This window comes from Sturnira hondurensis, unplaced genomic scaffold (assembly GCF_014824575.4).
Source record: "Sturnira hondurensis isolate 20B ecotype Veracruz unplaced genomic scaffold, ASM1482457v3 Scaffold0013299, whole genome shotgun sequence".
NCBI classification, from domain to species: domain Eukaryota; kingdom Metazoa; phylum Chordata; class Mammalia; order Chiroptera; family Phyllostomidae; genus Sturnira; species Sturnira hondurensis.
Genome location: NW_028085930.1, coordinates 8,037,756 through 8,057,226, shown reverse-complemented (window position 1 = coordinate 8,057,226; position 19,471 = coordinate 8,037,756). Strand labels below are relative to the sequence as shown.

The 19,471-nt window shown below is 41.1% G+C and overlaps 2 protein-coding genes across 6 annotated transcripts in view; one reads left to right on the top strand and one right to left on the bottom strand.

Moving 5' to 3' along the window:
• ATP2C1 (ATPase secretory pathway Ca2+ transporting 1) overlaps positions 1 to 9,535 on the top strand; it is a 136,154-nt gene extending 126,619 nt beyond the window's left edge. For 2 of the 5 annotated variants that reach the window (XM_037061293.1, XM_037061292.1), the window contains one exon: positions 9,108 to 9,203. In XM_037061293.1, the coding sequence (XP_036917188.1) occupies positions 9,108 to 9,203 (96 nt within the window). Of the gene's footprint in view, positions 1 to 1,531; positions 1,666 to 9,069 lie in introns of those variants that run through there. The other 3 variants (XM_037061289.1, XM_037061290.1, XM_037061291.1) reach the window with 3 other exon arrangements.
• Positions 9,536 to 9,939: 404 nt separating this feature from the next.
• ASTE1 (asteroid structure-specific endonuclease 1) lies at positions 9,940 to 19,462 on the bottom strand. The gene is made up of 5 exons (XM_037061299.1): positions 19,283 to 19,462; positions 18,655 to 18,781; positions 16,690 to 18,015; positions 11,152 to 11,362; positions 9,940 to 9,996 (listed from the first exon to the last, which is right to left on the bottom strand). Exons 3-5 carry the CDS (start codon positions 17,992 to 17,994, stop codon positions 9,947 to 9,949), a joined length of 1,566 nt encoding a protein of 521 aa, XP_036917194.1. The 5' UTR covers positions 17,995 to 18,015; positions 18,655 to 18,781; positions 19,283 to 19,462; the 3' UTR covers positions 9,940 to 9,946.
• Positions 19,463 to 19,471: the final 9 nt, after the last annotated feature.

Sequence of the window (19,471 nt, the reverse complement as noted above, 5' to 3'; positions counted from 1 at the left end):
CATCATTGTCGTTTCTGCAGCAGTGTTGCATTGTCCTGTTTTATAACCCTCTGCGTAGAAACCCATCTCCCAGTTTAACAGCACACAGTGCTAGGAAATGGGCAAGGTTCTCCGTGAGCCTAGAGGTCCATTTTTTAGTTCTGAGTGTTTCCAGCTTTTGAACTCAAAACAAAATAGGCTTTTAAAAACAGTTTGAAAAATACCAATTCACTCAGCTCCATTAAAAGCAATTTTCTGTTCAGGCTTTCCCAGTGAAAAAGTGTGCTAATGTGCACGTTAGTTTAGAAGTGACAGTTTAGTGCCATCCTGTGGTCATGCCTTGTAATGCCTTGACTATTTTGCTCTTTTTCACCCAGTCTGCATCTGAAAAGCATAGTATGAGAGAACGTACCATATGAATCTTACAAAATGTTATCCTTGGAGTAATAATATAGCAGGCCTGAAAGAAATAGGTGATTATAGAAAATGTGTACTTGGTAAGGAAAGATATGACAAACTTTACAGTTAAGCATTATTTGACCATTTTTAGGGAGTTAAAAATAAGTATGTTTTCATGTTTCATCCTCACATTCATCCATATGCTTGCATAATAGGATTGCATTAGAGTTTTTAATTATCTTTCTACATGGAATAGGTCTGATTGCCCCTGAATTAGCTAGAGGTGTTACAAGGTAGGGAAACAATTTACTTTAATACCTCAGTACCTCCCTAACTCACCACATGGGACTGTTGATTTAGTTTTGGGGTTAATAAACCATGGCCTGTAAGCCAGCTCTGCTGCCAGATTTGTAAATAAAGTTTTATTGAAACACAGTTATGTACATTTATTTACATACTGCTTATTACTGCTTTCATGTTAAAACAGTTGAGGTATTGCACCAGAGACCATATGACCCACAAAGCCTAAAATAATTTCTGGCCCTTTACAGAAAAACTTGTCTACTCATATTCAAAAAGGAAAATAGGCCTGTGCCTTGCATCCAGTGGGCCAGAAAAGAGGCGGCATCAATTTTATTTTCCTCCTGTCTCTCAGCAGGATATTCTTTCTGGGGCAGATGCACCAGGTACCAGATTCAGTATCAGTGACTCCTGAGTGTCCAACAAGGCTCCAATGCACAGGAAGTCAGAGAGTCTCAGTCTGTGCTCAGAACGTCTTGCTCGGGGAAGACAAAATTTAGTAATGGTAGAAACTAAAATATACCGTCAGCCCAGTCTTAGTGTAAAACACAATTTCTAAACTCATTTTCTAGGAGCAGAGCTTTCTAAACCAAAACACATTTGCCTCTTGAAGTTATGACAGTATTCCTTAGTGAATTTCTGTTACAGTTCACACTTGTCTTGTGATTTATTGTTTTACAAAATGCATTGTGGTTGTTACAACAGGTCAATTTCTTTGTCTTTAAAAACAACTTGCATAAATCTGGGAGCTTGAAGGGCTAAAGTCCTTTGGAAACGGGTTTGTGGATGTCACCATTCCCAGATTTCAACACCAAGGACCCCACTCACCGTTTTTACCTCTCGTTTTCTGCAGTTTCTTGGGACCAGACAAGGGAATATCAAAAGCTTGCTCTCTTGATGCCATCCTCCCTAGGGGCTTGTTGTTACAGTCATTTCTAACTGTAATATTGCAGTGTACTCATTGGAGGCATTTGTAAATTGAGGAGAGAGGAAAATATTTCATAGGCTCAGAGCCTCAAAGACTTTAACCTAGACTTCAGACATACCCACAAAAGAACCCCCCAATTCTTCCACTTTCCACCTGTACCCCATCTGATGGACATGGATGACAACTGAATAGGAAATCTCAAAACACAGTTCCTACCAGTATCTTAATGAAGGCATGGAAATGCTGATTAGTATAGCAGGTTTAGCAATAATGGGAGTTCTCACTGGCATATTTACAACTGTCCCCTCCCCTGTTAAGAGTAATGTTAATATGTATTTACTCAAATGTTTCTTTATCAGAGCAAGTTCACCTGCTGCCAGTAGATAAATCCACATAACCCCTCCTCTACCATGAAATCAATCACTCTGTATCCACGATAGTTAAGAATTGAGACATTGCCAAGTACACACACTGCTTTCCCTGCCGACTGCCCTTGATTGTGACACACGTGAACCAGACAGGAAGATGGGGACAGTAATGCCTAGGTGGCCACGTGTCTACCTCAGTTAATCCTTCAGAAAGCACTGAACTGAAAAACACTCTCGGGAAGTCTTCATAATCTTGTAATGGTATAACTCATGGGATTACCAGCTGGTGTTTTGGTGAGAAGGCTGCATTTGGTGAGTGAATTTTTCTTGAAGTCTCAGTGCATTTGTCTCCTGGGTGACTTCACAATGGGTGGTTTACAAGTGCACCTGCCCACCCTGCACTGATTGTTCAGCAGTTTTTGACCAAAAACGGCACGACCTCCATGCCCTACCTGCCCAGTTTACCCAATCTTGCTGTGAGTGACTTTTTTTTCCCTGGACGGAAAAAGTCCTCAAAGGGAAAAGTTTTGCCACTGTGGAAGAGATGGATCAAAAAATGGCAGAAGCTCTAAATGTTATCAATAGTTAAAATGTTTTATGTCCTGACCAGTCTGACTGGTGTGGCTCAATTAGTCGTCTCACAAAGTGAGGGGTTGCTGGTCCAGTTCCCAGTCGGGGCACTTGTCTGGGTTGCAGGTTTGGTTCCCAGTTGGGGCGTATGCTAGAGGCAGCTGATTGATGTTTCCCTCCCTCTCTCACTCCTTCCCCTTCTCTCTCAAAATAAATAAAATCTTTGAAAAAGACTTACGCATTATGGTATGTTCCTGTGAAATTTGATTTCTGAAAACTGAACCTAGTGAAACTACTGGAAACACTTTTCCATGTATAATTACACTTGTGTATTTCCCATTTTAACAGACTGGAATCGTTTTACCACCTGGTTTCACTAGAGGTCTTTATCTTCAAGTCTTTACAGCTCAGTGGGCTTAAATTTTAGCGTTATTCAGACCTGGAAAGAAATGCCAAAGCTACTTATCCTGTATGGCTGAGACTGGTTGCTGAAAGTGGGGAGGCATCTTAATGCATCTGTCCAAAAAATATTTAATTTCAAATTGGTACAAGGTGCAAAGTCATTTTCAGTTTGTCTGGACTGAAACGCATCCACAGAGACATTATGAGATAAATACCAAGAACCCCAAATACCACCTCGCTAAAAGCCCCAAGCTCACTATGTTTGGAGTAGGTGCTAGTGAGGTACTAATGAGAGTTGTCCTTTTCCAGAAGTGAGGTTTTTTCTACTGGTAGTGGGAGTGACTGCGTTCCAGGTGCTGCTCCGGTTCGTGCCGTGCGGGCAGCTAGATGGCATGTGCTGGAGAGCGGTACCCAGTGAACTCGGCAAACCTAAAGGGGGCACACTGGGCTTGGCTTCCTTAAGGTTGTTGGGTAGGGCCAGGATGTAACCCTGGCAGTTGCAGGAAGAGGAAATTTCCAGGAAGTGGGAAGATCTGCTCTTAATTTTTTCTTCAAACACATCCAGGGCTCTTTCCAATTAAGCTTTAAAAACACTACAGAAAATTTCTTGATAAAAGATCAGGAAGGGCAGAAGTACATAGGGCTTGTTCTTTCTGGTTTTTCCCCATCCCTTTCTGAGGTTGTGCTTAGCTGCCTATTCACATTCTCTTGGCACTTCACTCTGCAGTGTGGCTTCAGCCTCTCCCCTCTGCTGAAGCTCCGTTAGTATGCTCATTTTATTGTCTTGCTCATCTTAGCCATGGTTGATAGTGTTGACCTGCTTTGCACCTGCAAAATTCTGCTCTTGGCTCTGGCATTCACTGATCTCAGGGTGCCTTGATCTTTGCTCAGCAAGCACACTTCTTTTCCCTAGTTCCCTTGCTTTGCTCTTGGTTTTTCATGTATGGATGTAGCAGAAATATCTTGTCATTTATTGCATGTTTTCAGTACCAGGCACTGTACTTAAAGGCACATATCATTTTATCCTTAGATGATAATTTGAACCATTCTGATCCTGTTTTACAGATAGGGTAACAGGCATAATCATGGATTCGTTTATTTTATGCACAAAGGAGGAAAAGATAATTCTAAGATAATAATTCTAAGATAATTCTAAGATTCTTCTAGCTATAGAGGTCTTTATCTTTTAAAACTATAATTAATTTGAATTATTTTTCTGGCCAAGTATCATGAAAGGCCTTTAAAGTTTATATTTATAGGATATATATATACAAAAATTTCTAGATCTAGATATCGCTAAAAGGGCTTATAAAAATGAAGTTCAAGTATAATTTTATCACAAATAATTCAGAATATGATTGCATTACAGTGTTTTTCTCTCTCCAACTTTATTTCTAAAATTTACCCATTTTAGTTCTCCAGAATTCCTTTTGTCACTTACACTGCTTATTGAAGACACACATTTCCAAAGTCTCAGGTGAAATTTCATGAGCTAGAACTCAGAAAGAGCAAGTCCTGAAGATTTGATTAAAAACATAGGAAACGTTTTACAAATGGACTATGGGACATACAATATTCTGCTTCAACAGATGCTCTCCTCGCCTCCTGTATCTCATCTGAATTACGTCCTTGTCTCTTAAAGGCAAGCTCGAAGGCCGCCTCATCTGGTGACTGCTGTCCCATTGTAGGATCCAGTCTACACTTTGCCATTTTGTACTTGACAGATTGCTTCATAAGATGTCCTCTTATTTCACTGTGTGCTCTCTCTCTAAGCAGCTTGTGTCTTCTGTGGGTCAGGTGCTATGTCATTGTTTGGTAACCCCACTCAGATACCTTGTGGTATGCCCGTGTTGTCTTTTAATACAGAAGATGCGTACGGGGGTTGGTACCTTTCCTAAATTCTCACAGATAGGAAGAGTTAATGGACATCATTAGATTTTAACTGCTGCAAGGCTAGGTAATCTCAAGTGAATGGCTGTGATTGAAATGACTGGGGAAGGGAGCCTGACTTCTCCGTCTACTGAAGGAGGGCCCTTTTGTTAGAAAAACCTTTAAAAAAGAAAGAAAAGGATGATTGATATAATTCAGTTGACTTTAATTAATTAAACTTCATTGCCCATACCCTCTTCAGTGTAGTGCCTGTGAAGCCAGTTGTCACCAGAGTGGAAGCGGGAATGAGTGGTTTTCCACGCAGGGTTGGTGGTTTTAAAAAGCAGTGTTGATGGGCCAGGATATGACACCTGTATTAGTAAATTTTCCTGATTGGCCCCCAACTCCAGAAACCAAGGAAAAGTTTATTTTTGATAAAACAAGGTCTTATGTGCTTCTAGTCCATGTTACATCCACTATCTTCTAGCAAAATACATTATCTTCTCAAAAGTTCATGCATGTGACTGCTCTTCTCTTGATTCTTCTGGGAAAAACCATTTGTTCAGAGACATTAAAAAATGTGTTCACTAAGGAGCCTATGCACTCTTCCTAGCATAATAAAGACTTTTATCTTTTTTTTTTTAAATTTCAAGTACTCTTATTGGAAACAGAAGCCAGTTTTTAGGTTGAAAACTTTAGGAGCAAATGAGATTGTGTTTTTGCCTTTTGGAAGTGGCTGAAGCCGGTTAACACTTGAGGAGGTGCATGTGTAACACTGGCTGATATGGTGCTTACTCTCGTCCAAGAGTGAGGGGGTGCTGCTAGGAGAGTGGAGAGAATTACCAGATTTGGGGGACCGAATACGGGCCTGTTCAAGGTGGCAGTTTCAAACCACATTTAGGGATATTACTCACGGAATAACAGCGAGTAGAGAAGAAAGGACTAATACAATTTGTATGAATACAGATTAAGGTCAGAATATACTTTGAACTCTTGCCCGAATGTATTCATCCTCTTCCTTTATTATTTTCAAGTTCTTTATTTGGAACTGGCCAGCACCTTCACAATTCTGCTGGTGCTTGGAATTTTAGCTGCTTCTAGTGTGTTCCAGAGAAGTGGCTTTCAAGTCTTTGACTGCAGTCCACAGGAAGACATCTGTTTTGCACAACCATCTAATATATAATAGGCATATCTGATATTTTCCATTAAAATGCTGGTTGTGGCTCATTTACTTCACATCCCATAAATAGGTCAAAACCTGCAGTATAAGAAATGGCCTAATTTTTAAATTTCTTCTTCGTGTTTCCTCCCAGATCTAGCAGCGCAGGATGCTGCTGCTTACTCGGTTGGAGCCATGTGGGCTTCGACCTGTTTTAAAACCTGGAGCATGTCTAAAGTGCTCATCAACCTGCTATGGCCTCCTTTACTAAGTATTCAAAGGTGTGCAGTTTTCTGTGCGGCATCCTGATTTCTGTTTCCCAAGGCCTATGAATAGGGAACAGTTGCAAAAACAAAAAAATAGTAATAACCCAGCTTCCGCTGATTGGAAATAATTGAGGTAGGGCTTCTTTTTGAAAATATAGCTGGCTGAGTTGCTACAATTTAAAGGTTATCAGTAGACTATTATTAACTTACTGAAATGAAACAGAAGTACAAATATGCTTTCAAATATGTGTGAGGAATACAGAAGGTCCTTAGATCAGGTTGTATTTATTAAAAGCAAGATACAAAATACTTTGGAATTCAAAGATTACCTATTGCAATGCTTATGTCTTAACTGGTCAGTTGTAAAGAAAATAGTTATTTCAAGGCAGGTAACAAAAAATTTTTAAGACAGAATTTCATAATACTTCTGCTTGCAGACAGTTTACTCAAGCTCTGAGGCCTCACTCTGTTCCTCCATGTTTTCAACCATTAATACCCCAAAGCGATTGCTTCCCTCATACCAACATCTATTGTTTGAGGTGGTTCCCACTCTGCTCTTTGACTGGCTGGTACCTTGTTTCTTTTGCTTTTTCTTTTTTGAATTAGATTTACTCTTTGGTAGGAATAATTCAGCAGGGGCATATGCCCTTGTGGCATTGAACAGATGTTCATAAAGTTGCTTTGCTGCAGGACACACGCTCAGGAGACTTTCTACAGAGGTCGATGTTAGCAGTTGGTGGCACAGTCCATGCACCAGGCTTCCACTATACAAGCTGTTCAACGAGAGAGAGAGAGAGAGAGAGAAGGGGGTTAAAGCAGAGTGTCAGTGCACTGGGACACCCGTCATTAGCACAGCTTCAATGAATGCATCCAAACACTGAGAGTTCCTCTACAAAATCATTAAAATTACTTAAGAATAATCTGTCATTGAAGGAACTGAGTTGTTACTAAAAAATTACTTCCTGTTGACATTTTTAACCTCAAATTCAACGATGGATGCTTGTTGGTTCTGTAACTAGCCCAAGCTTGAGCAGATTTCTTAACACTTCAAAGAAAGGGAATTGAAAATGCCTCTGATAAATCAAACAGGTAGTCTGTTGAAATAAGCAAATTTAATGGCATCATTTGCAAAGTTATCATTCACCTTGGACTAAAGACCTGCTTTACAAACAGGATGGGACTAGGACTAACTGGAAGCCACAAATTCAGTATGTAGTTTAACTGGCAGAGGTGATCAGCCAGTGCCTTAGCAACTGATGTAGAACTTCCATCACTTATCAGTGTCAAATCATCACTTAAAAAGCCTTAGTGGTGCTGAGACACAAGAACAGTCCTTTTACTGAAATCATTAAGAGAACTGTTGGCCTTGTTTATTTTGTATTTTTTTGTAATTAATTTTTATTGTATTCTTTCCATTACCATTTATCCCCCTTAGGCCCCCCTCCTGCCCCTCAGTCACCACGCTGTTGTCCGTGAGTCCTTTTTCCTTTTTGATCAATCCCTCCACCCCTTAGCCCCTCCCCATGCCTCATAGCTGTCATCCTGCTCTCTGAGTCTATTTCCATTTTGTTAGTTCAGTATGTTCATTAGATTCCACATATGAGTGAAATCATATGGTATTTGACTTTCTCTGGTTTGCTTATTTCACTTAGCATAATATTCTCCAGGTCCATTCACTCTGTTGCAAAGTATAAAAGTTTCTTCTTTTTTGTGGCCAAGCAACAGTATTCAATTGTGTAAATGTCCCACAGTTGTTTTATATACTCATCTACTGATGGATATCCTGTTTTATTTTTAAAGGGATTTCTGGTATGTAGAGAGGATCCAGTCAAGAGTGATCTACGCTATTAAAGGCCAGAAATAAAGTATCCATAGGTCCAAGGCCAATTAATATTACTTGGTGAAGGGTTCTAGGGTCAGGTCCCTATGAAGGCCCAGAGACACAGTAACAACACAACTGCTAGGAAGCTTTTCACCTTGAAACATTTAAAGCCACACCAGCATATTTTGCATGCCTCCATGTATAATTTATTCAACATATATTTGCATGCTTATGATATGCTAGGCACTGGGGCTACAACAGTACATGAAATAGAGAAGGCCCTGCCCTCGTAGCATTTACATTCACGTGGAGAGAGACAAAGTGCACATACAACCTCAACTCCATTTCCAAAGCTATTTCCCCTTTACCTTCTTTAATCACCAGGGTGTCCAATTCACTGGCCCACACACTACTATCATTTCTTACCCAACTTCAACTCCATAATCAAACATCATAATCGCTCCCTGGCATACAGGCTGCCTGTCCTTTCATACATGTCTGGCAGAACAAAAACCTTAAAGTTCATGTAAACATCTAGTAGTCACCTCACAAGAAAAACCTCCATGACAGCAGAAACTTTTTTTGATGTTTTGTTCATTACACCATAGACCTAAATAGGTATTTAATATTTGAAAGACTGAACAATATGACAAGTGGTAAGAAATGCAATGAAATACAAAAGAGAATAGGGCTAGAGTGACTGGAAGTAGAGAGTAATATTTTAGTAAGATGATCAGAAAAAGCTAAAAAGTGATATTTGAACAGACCCAAATGACGGAACAAATGATATCCTACCAACAACTGCCTCTGTTTTACTTTGGAACTGATTTTATAAAACTGATCTAATCATGGACATTCTCTTTGGGAATATAGGAGTAATTTAATATTTTTCCTGTTTCTAGCTCTTTAGCTAGAATAGTGTTCCAAGACCAATTATGCTAAGAGTAATTTGTAAAAATAACTTCTTTGCTTTAAATATGAATAAAAGTGTTTGCTTCTGTGTGCAGCCCTCTGAACTAGTTTTCCGTGGTGCTTACCGAGTTAGGTCTGGCTCTGGGAGCGGAGTGGACAGCAGCTGATTGAGGTACGCCCCCATCTGCAGACAGCACTGCCACTGACAGAAGATGTGAGCCGTGTCTAAGTCCAGCCTCGTGCCCGGCCGTGCCTGCTCCTTCGCTCTTTGGAACTCCTCACACAACCTCTTAGCGCCTTCCTCCCGCAGATCTTCCTTTTCTAGGCAAAGAACCCAAGAGCAGTAGTTCCCAAAACACTGTATCAACTTGTAATTTTCTCCACACATAAAGCTTCGTAAAGAGAAAAATGGTTTAAGTAATCAAAATGCTTTTCTTTTCTGGCCCCTTACGATTTTAATGCCAATGTAAAAGCCTTGCTGTATAACTTGAAATAAGATACTGAAATGCCTTCATAATGACAATCTAACTTTATTCAACACTAAATTATTCTTCCCTTTAATCTCTTTCACTGGTGTACCACCTAACCTTAAACATATCTGCATCAAACTCTCCAAACTCTAAATCTGTCTCTGCAAAATATAAATTACTATTAAATATCATTCCCTTTATTCTCTTCCGCCAAACTTCCTTTCCTGGAGACCTCCGTGCTAATAGTGCACTTAAAGAAATAGCCATGTGTTCAATGCACACTTTAACTTGTTTGATGGGAGGGAAACAAAAGTATGGCTCAGAGAATGTGGCAGATCACTTCTTCACAGAGAGGGTAAGGGGAAAGGAGCCACAACCTGGGGAACCGAGGAGTGCTGTGGGGGGGGCCTCTGAGCCCCTGCAGGTTTGTTTGAGCAGGAGTGCGCAAAATGACATCCAGACCAACCTGAAGGTAGTAAGAGAGAGGCCCACCTGTTACCCATTAGCGAGCAGCAAGGCACTGAGCCTGCCTGGGTGCCGAGTCCACAATTCCTAAAAGAAAAGAAACAGACCCTTGACGTGCCCCTTCTGTTGGACTCAGGTAAAAACTTAATAGGGTTGTGCTCTGAGAATTTTCGTAAACTGCATTTATTATCCAATGAGAGGAAATACCCTACACTTGTGTCTTAACCATCGGTGGGCCTTATTTGTTCTGCATTAAGTTGACTGTCAAATAACAGCAGTCCCTTCTGACAGCTACTCTCACGCTTGGGCTTTCTTGGAGTCTGTGCAGGTTCATTGTTTTGTTTAAGTTAAAAGTAAACAGTAGCCAGCAGAACTTTCTGCAGTGATGGCAATGTGCTGTCCTGTAGCCACATGTGGCTACTGAGCACTTGAAATGCAGTAGGAGTCATCAGACAGCACTGTTCTAAAGGGCGTTAACTAGCACACGTGTTTGCATAGAGCATTACAGCACTCATATCTTTAAAGAGAGTAAGTCCATTAGGGAATTGAAGTGTTCCAGGGCATCGACATTTATTTCACCTGATACTTAAGTTCAGATGAAACTGTCTCCAAGTATATTTCTCCAATAGAAAAGAAGTTGCTTCTACCATCACTACCGCGGGCATTTGGCCCACATTTCAGTCCACCCACATTTTTGTGTGCATCATACACGGCGTTACTGTTCCCGTGTATAATGGGCATCCTTATTTCCCCCCTCAAAAATTTGGGCAAGAAAGTGCACGTTATACACAGCAAAATACGATACATGCTAACCAAAACTTACAGTGGAGAAAAAGGAAAGCAAGAAACAGCACAAGCATGAATGCTTATTGTAGTTGTATTCGGAAGCTTCACCCATGGGGAATTTTAAGAGTTCCTAGTGATGATGCTGCAGCTACATTGGTAATAGAGACAGAGATAGAAAATGAATACAAAATGCAACTGACATCAGTCACACCTCACAGGTGAAAGCACTCAGGTGCCACAGAGTACACGGGACTAGGCAGTGTCCGTACATCTTCACTGCGTGTCCTCGAAGTCACATGCAAGTGCTCAAAAGTATTTACCAATGAATGAATGATATGTTGGTGCCTCCATTTCTAAATTCTGTAACTGACAGGGGTAGATAATCCAAGAATTTTTTAAAAACTTTTTATTATTGTAAGTAACAACAATGTACCTGTGGAATTTCCAGATACCTACCAGCGCTGTTGATTATGGCATGCAAGGGCCCCACCAGCATGCCCAGCAGCAAGGCTTGTAGATGCTGCACTTTTGCCTTGGCCTCCATGTGCTGCAACCAGTAGCAACTGACAGCAATGGGCAACTTCAGAGAAGTAGGGACTGGGTCCAGGACGGTCTGTTTCACCTTTAACGTTTCTAACAGGATTGTCTGCCGTCTGGCCAAGGAGAGCTGAAAATGCATACCGAACACCTTGCAAGTTACTTTGGGGAAACCTTTTTTATTCCCTAGTATGAAGAGACTACACAAATGAAATTGCTGTGCCATATTTTTATCTTCCTGTGTAAAACAGTTAGCCACACTGTGCATTAGAACATTAATAAGGTGCTTAACAAATATGGTTGCTTCAATGGATGTACTGTCTACTGCCACACAACCCCTGCTCATGCTCCATCGTCCCAGGAGGCTGGCCGAGCATCTTCAGTGCACGTTGCTTGAGAACCTTGTTAAAAATCCAGTCCTCAGGCCCTACCCCCTACATTTTGATTCAGTGAATCTGAGGGACCCCAGAAATCTGCATTTTAACTATTTGGTTTTGAGAAACAGTGATTTATACTCAATCAATCCCTTGGCAGTGAATATTTAGACCCCACCTTCTCCAAGACGCCATTACTTATCACTTCTAGAAGAAAGTCAGATTATGTACACCCTTGTAGCATATCATACAGTTTTCTGTTTGTTTGGGTCTTGTCTCATGTTCCTACCCAGGTGACTGTCTGTGTTCTCCAGCACAGGGATTGTCCCAGGGTGGCTACTTGTAGGCGAGAGGTATACTTAAGGGAGATAGGAGTATTTAAGGACTACCTGCATTTTCCTTGCAATAACACACCACTCACTGTTACTCCATGTTTTAGAGAGTGTGCTTCAGATATGAGAGTAAAAACTGCTGTGAGGGCTTTGGGCTACTTGTTGGAATAATTTTACCTTAATGAACCCAAAGACTTCAGAACCACAAGAGACCCTACAGCTTACATACTTCTACTGATGAGGGAAATTAGGACTATTCAAAGGGCACCTTCAGTGAGACTTTGCGATCAAACTTTAAGAGAGAAATTGTATTCCTTGTGCCTGCTAGACACTTTCTTCACTTTCTGAGCGTGTCTGAGACACTTCTCAGCACCACACACCCAATCAGCAGTCGATGAGTGTGCTGACAGCAGAGACGTCAACCTGAAATTAAACATGTCATAACTGACAGAACAGTTTTCTCATCAGTGCATGACAGCACTGAGTCAGTGATTTATGGGTACTGGTTCTAATTATTTAATACTAAAAGTTTTCTAATTAGACATATGTAAAGTGCTTTACAGTATAGTCAATCACCCCATGAGAAGTAGCATCAACCACTTAAAGTAAAAACAAAAACTATTCTTTATAATCTCCTAAACTGGTAGAAAAAGACAACAAATAAAAGCTGAGAAAATACATGAATTCTTTAGTGATATACAATGCTTAAATTATTGAATTCTCTAGCCAACTTGCAACAGAGGAACAAAGCGGAGTCTGAGCTTGACTTCAGAGATGTCCTGCCCCCCACTAACTCTACAGCCTTGCGCAAGTTTCTGAGCTTTCCTATAGTCAGTCAAACTATCTGTGAAATGGGCATTATACTGAGTTACACAAAATGTCCCATGGAACCCACCAATCTTCAGCCCCTTCCAAAAGGGGAACTGCCCTGCTCACAGCCCTTAAATCTGGTTAGGTCTTGTCCCCTGTGGCAACTCCCAGGGGGAGGGAAAGCACAAGCCTGCAGAAGCTGCCACGCAGTGACAGAGGTGCCCGCAGAGGGGCTGGGCTGGGCACTTTGCTCCCCAAGAATGATCCACTTCCATTTCTCCTTACAATTCTCCTCTTGTTGGTTAATTTGAGAGGCAATCTGTCCACTGCAACTAACATAACCAAACTGAAGCAGTATCCTACATGGTTACTGTGGGAATTATATGAGAGACTATGAATTTTCTATTATAATAGTTGGCACAAAGCAGGTAATCAAAGTATTATTACCACATCCTATTAAGAAAAAAAAACGATTAGATACTATCACAAAGTTTCTATACTGGTACCTGCATTTGCCTTTGGAATCACATTTGCACCTGATACTGTTTAGAATTATTCTGCACTGACTAGAGCTAACAACACTGAACTAAATACATAATTATTAGCTTATGCCAAGGGGAAGGCAAGTGATATTACTGTGTAGAGAGTGAACTACAATTACACCTTACTTTGAGTACAGTTAAGGGATGAGAACACTTGTCATCTGCACTTGGCAAGGAGTTTAGTCAGCCTGCGCCACTCACTACTCCACTGGCTTTTTATATGCAAGGAAAGTGTCCTGATCCCTATATTGGACTATATAGGAACAAATCAGTTTTAATAGATTGTACTTGTAAATATGAAAGGCAAAATTTTTTTTTCATGACCAGCAAGCACACAGTATTTTTTTAAGTCACAAAAGTGATAACCATAAATAATGAAAAGTTCATCTACGTTAAGAATTTCTGTTCATCAAATCATATTAGAGTTAAAAGAATCTGCAGAATGGGAGAGGCCGTTTACCACAATACATGTTATTTAACAAAGGAGCTGTATATAAAAATTGAAAACAAACAGAAAAATGGACAAAAGACTGAACAGAAACCTACATAACAATGTCCAAATGGCAAGTGAACACACGTAAAGGTGCTCAATAAGTCATCAGAAAAATGGAAATTAACACCCACTAAAACTGGCTAGAATGATGCCACTACAGAGCCACCAAAATAGCTGAACTTTTTTAAAAGGATGGAGAATACCAGGTATCAGCAAGGGTGTAAAGTGAGAGGAACTCCTACGCTTGCTGGCAGGATATTAATGGGTAAAACCACTTTACAAGACTGCTTGGCATATGTCTTGCCAGCTAAACATGTGTATCCTACAACCCTGGAATTCCACTCCTAGTTATATATGCAATAGAAATGTGTTCATATTTCCACTAAATGCCATGCACTCAAATGTTCATAGCAGTATTCACAATAGTCCAAACTGCAAACTGCCTAAATGCCCATCAGCTACAGAACAGAAAAACCAATTTTGGTATATTCCAAAACTGTAATAATATACAGCAGTGAGAAATGAATTTTCTACAACTACTCTCAGAGATATGAATAAATCTCACATTACGTTGAATAAGAGAAGCCAGATGAAAGAGTTCATACTGTATGACTCCATTGTTATAGAGTATAAAAACAGTCAATGTTGTTAGAGGTCAGGATAGTGGTTAAAGGAGGGAGTGACGAGAAGAACCAGACACTAGGGAAAGCTGCTGCGGTGCTGATAATGAGTCTTCGCCTGGGTGTTCTCTACATGTTGTAAGTGTCGAGTCAGTGGAAATTCATCAAGCTGTACCGTCATCTGTGTACTCCGCTGTGTGTACATGAAGGGAGGGATGGACTGCAATGAGGCAAGAGGACACTTGTAAGGACGATGGATGCATTCATTACTTTAATTGCAGCACGGATTCACGGATGTAAGAGTACACACTTTAAATATGGGCACTTTAGTGTACATCAGTGATTTCTCAACAATGCCATCCATAAAAGAGTTTTTAAAAAATCCTCCAGTACAGCACCACTTATGTCATGAGTAGAAATGTAATTTCAGCAAAACATCTTTTAGAATGTTGCCAATTTCAATTGTTTGGGGGGGGAGTGTTGACTACATATCTGACTTTTATTTTCTTATGTGGATGATTTCCATAAACAATTTCAATTTTTTAAAAAGAGTTTATGTATTTACTTTTAGAGAGGAGGGGAGGGAGGAGGAAAGAGAGGGAGAGAAACATCAGTCAGTTGCCTCTTGCATGTGCTTTGACTAGGGACTGAACCTGCTACCCAGGCATGTGCCCTGAATGGGATTTGAACCAGCAGCAACCTTTTACTTTGTGGGATGATGCCCAGTGGAGCCACATGGGTCAGGGCACTGCTAATTTCAATTTTATTGGTGTGGGTAACTTTTAGTAAATCCCTTCTCTTTGGAATTTGACCTATGCTCAACTTTCTAGTTCTGTAACCCTGGAGATGGGATAATATTAGCTGTGTTACTTAGCATGATAAAACTATCTCTTGTCAAATTACATCCAGACTTGAACTATAAACAAACTTTAAACACTGGATGGGGACACCATATCATGGGGCTTCTGTGAGTACAGTGACTTGTAATTAAGCATGTTCTTTGCATAGACCCTGGAAGTGATGTCTATGGAATTGTTACAAGGTTGAATCCTGTGGGGAAGGAGGCCAGTGAGACTTTTTCTTTCTTTAATTGAGATGCATCATGTCTTAAAACTCGCCCTTTTGAAGTGGTTTTTGTATATTTGTAACCTGTGCAACCATCACGGATGTTTAGCAGCATCCTTGGCCTCTACACACTAGATGCCAGTAGCAACACCTCCCTCTACCCACACGCCCAGGGAGTGACAATCAGAAGTGTCTCCAGACACTGCCAAATGTCCCCCGGGGGTGTGAAATCATCCCAAGTGGAGAACCAGTGGCGTGGAATGCTGCGAGGTCTCTCATGGATGAGGAAAAGCCTGACTCAAACCTGCTGGGAAGCTGTGCTCGCTGACCTCCATCCCTGTGCAGACCGGCACCCAGACTGACCTGGGATGGTCAGTCTGGGATGGTCAGTCTGGGATGGTCAGTTGTGGATCTGAAGGTTTGGCTGATCTGGGAGACACTCCACTGGGCACTGCAATTGGTACTATAAATTTATCTGCATGTAATTTGTAAATTTAATTGTGTTAGCACAAGCAATTTCTAACATATCTATTTGTCATTTTTAATATATTTATATAATATGAAAAACAAAGCAAACATGGGAACCAGTAAGAATTTTTTTACTTTGAAAGGGTTACTAGTGTTACTCAGATTTAAGCAACACTACTTAGGCTTAAATCTGAAAGAGTTGTTTTCTTTCATTATCAAACCAAGCAAATCACCATGATGCCACAAAAAGAAAGCCTAAAAAAAGGTCCTCGTCAACAAAGATGAAAACCAGACGCAAGCATCAGTATCAATCTTGTTAATGAAATTTGATGCAGGCTGTTATGTTAGTTATGCCTTATAGCAATGCCTTTAGGCACACTTTTTTCTTTCTTTTTCTCTTTGTAGCTCAGAATTTTTCCCATTCCTTGTTTTTTTAAAGCTACATAACCACATTGTGACAGCAAGTAACAACAGAGTGGTAGTAATAATTACAGAGCTAACGCAGACTATTACTGAAATACACAGAAATGGCAGATTTGGAGCTAAAAGATCTCGGTGTGAGTCCAGGCACTCATACTCCCTGGCTGAGGTGTTACATAGTTTCTGCTTTGGCCCTAATTTTCTCAGCTATGAAATGGAGGCAGTATGGCAACCAGCCTCAGTTTATTATATTAAGAGCGATAATACACACAAAAGCACTCTGTAACGTGTGAAGTGCTTTACAAAATTGACATTAGTACCGCAAACACTTACCTCAGTCAATGTGCTTAAGTCAGAACTATCCTGGGGCAGTTCTACTGCATCAACAGTTGATGTTTTGATATTTTTATTGATCCTTTCCACTTCACTGAAAGCTACAGGCCGAGGAGGTGATGCATTCAAGGACACATTTTCCAGAGGTCGAGAAACATTCAAAAGAAGCCCATAAATGACTTGCCGGATGGGCAGAGAGATTCTGTGAGCACTCGGTTGCTGCATGTTTTCCACCTGTGTGTGAAGAATGGTCCGTCTCAGCACCAAAGCGTCGCTGATGAAGGGAGAGAGCTCGCCTTTGGCCAGAGCCTCTAGGACCCATGCTGGCACACCCAGACCCAAGGCCTCTGGACAGGCGTAAGTACCACACTGGAAGAAGTCCTGCAGCTTCACTGGGGACTGCTGGTACTCTTCCATGGAACAGCAGAGAAGTTCCTTAACATTTTCTCGGTCCTTTTTGGGGAGATATTTCAGAACATCATCAAGTGCTTCAGTAGGCTCAGCAAAACGAGACAACCAATTCAGAAGTCCCAGAACTCGGTGGTGTCTCCGCCCCTTAGAGCTGGCAGCTCCAAGAGGAAGACGTGCTTTACTTAAGAGTGTCTCCATGATGGGCAGATTAATATAGTCGTTTCCACATAGCACCGCAAAGAGAGGTAGAAGCGCTTTATTCATATTGCTGAAGTAACGGCAGAGTGCATGGAGGGAAAAGCATTTGGCGGGGATATAGAAGTCTCGTGTGCCCTTAATAGTGTTCCGATTTCTCCACTGAAAGCTATTCAATGGGCAAAACCCAGCTTTCAGGTCAAAAATGCAAAAGTCACTATCCGACGATAACACAGGGCAATTCCAGTGATTAGCCAGTGTCATAATGTCCCGATCGGCTTCTGAAAAGCATTGGACAAAATACACCTGCAGCTTGATCAAAACCTGTATAAACACCTCCCTGATGAGCAAAGGACATACATACCCACCCCCACCAACAGAAAGGGAATGGGCCATCTGGATCTTGTCTCTAGCTCGATCCTTCAAAGTTGTAAGCTTTTTATCTGAAATGTCACATCCGCCGTCTAGTACAACATATGGACATATGTTACAAGAAAACAGTGATTCAAAGAAATTGTGTACAACATCTGCAAAAGAATCATAGTCCCCTCCATACCGGAGCTCCAAGTTTGAGTTGAAGCAAAGCCGGTGGAAGAGAGCATAGCCATCAATAATAATTTTTGTGTCTCTCAACTTCAAATCAGTGAAGAACTCATTACTATGATCTTCCACGAAACTCATTAGTCCTCGAATACCCATGATGACTGTCTGAAGCACTGCCTGTTTGAAACAATAGAATACAGTTTCAATTGATGCTAGTTACAGGGGACCAAGCCATGGTTTCCACCACCATCACATCAACGGCAAATTTTATAAAGAACTCTTCAAATACAACATATTAGGTGTTGGCATCTTAATTCCTATCTAGACCCTCAGGCAAGACCAACTAGCCAAGTGTTTTTTCATTCTTTTTTGCTACCCCCTGTGTGTTATAAGGCACAGGTTTAGTGGTTCATGGAGTTTGTTCTTTGGATATGATTGAGGTTGCTAATGGTTCTAAAGGAAAACTGATTAAAATCATTACTGACACATAGCATACAACTTCTGTCGACTGTGATATTGACATAGACAACAGTCTTACAAAACAGAATATTCACGTTGTGGGGTCAAAGTAAAAAGTCCTAAGTCATAAAAATTATATCCTCTTCAATCTCATAATTAATAAGTCATAAAGCATTGGGTTCAGTTAATTCAAGTGTGTAGGGTCAATGATATGGATCCAGTTTTTTTGACAGAGTCTGGAACTTATTTCAGGCATTGACTTGTGGGCCCATCTTAATTAGCATAGTTTTGAGTAAGCAAAGTATTTATGCTTCCAGGAACTAACTGTCCAGTTTTACCCCAATCAGAGGCCCTTACCTTCTTGTCTTTGCATTTCCGGCCCAGTTACCGGCAATATCCTTCAATATCTGGCAAATTTAAGTCACAGGACCAGAATTACTAGTTTTTCCTTTGGCCTTAGGATCCAAAACGGCTCAGCATAGTACTGTTACAAAATCGTGAGATTTTTGTCAACCATAGATTTTTTTGCATTCATTTTTTGCATTCATTTTGATTTTTCAAGGTACTGCGTTAAAACTTACTTTGATTACAAAGTTTTGCACCATCCCTTGCATTTTGTGTCTGACTCACCTTCACCCTAATCTTGGCCCTATTTCTGATAAGTATAAAGAAATAATGCTTATTTCTTTATAAGTCCCTCTTGTTTGTAAAGTTTCTGACAGCAGAGTCCGTGTCAACACATCTGAAGCTGACTACGGGGCTTGGACAGTTGTTGAACAAATGCGTGCCAGATAGGAGATAGGTGTAAAAAATCCTCAAACACGGGCCTTCACACACCGCGTCACCCGGCCCCTCACAACCCCACCACTCCGACCGACAGCAGAGCCCACCTGCTCCGTCCTCACCTAGGATCAGCCCGTCCATTCAGAGCGTCCATTCAGAGCCCTCGGAAGCCCGGCAAGAACTGGAAGCGGAAGCCCCCAACGTGAGCGCGGGAACAGGAAGTCTCCCGGTCTACGTCACTGGGAAGCCCGGTTCAGTGAAGCCAGTAGCGCCCGACGGCGCGTGGGGGGGTGGCAAGCGCTCCCGCGCAAGGTCACTGGAGAAAGCTGGGGAGTACCCGCCGGAGTGGCTGCTATCACTTTAGGGGCCTGCTCTCTTTTCCCCGCCCACT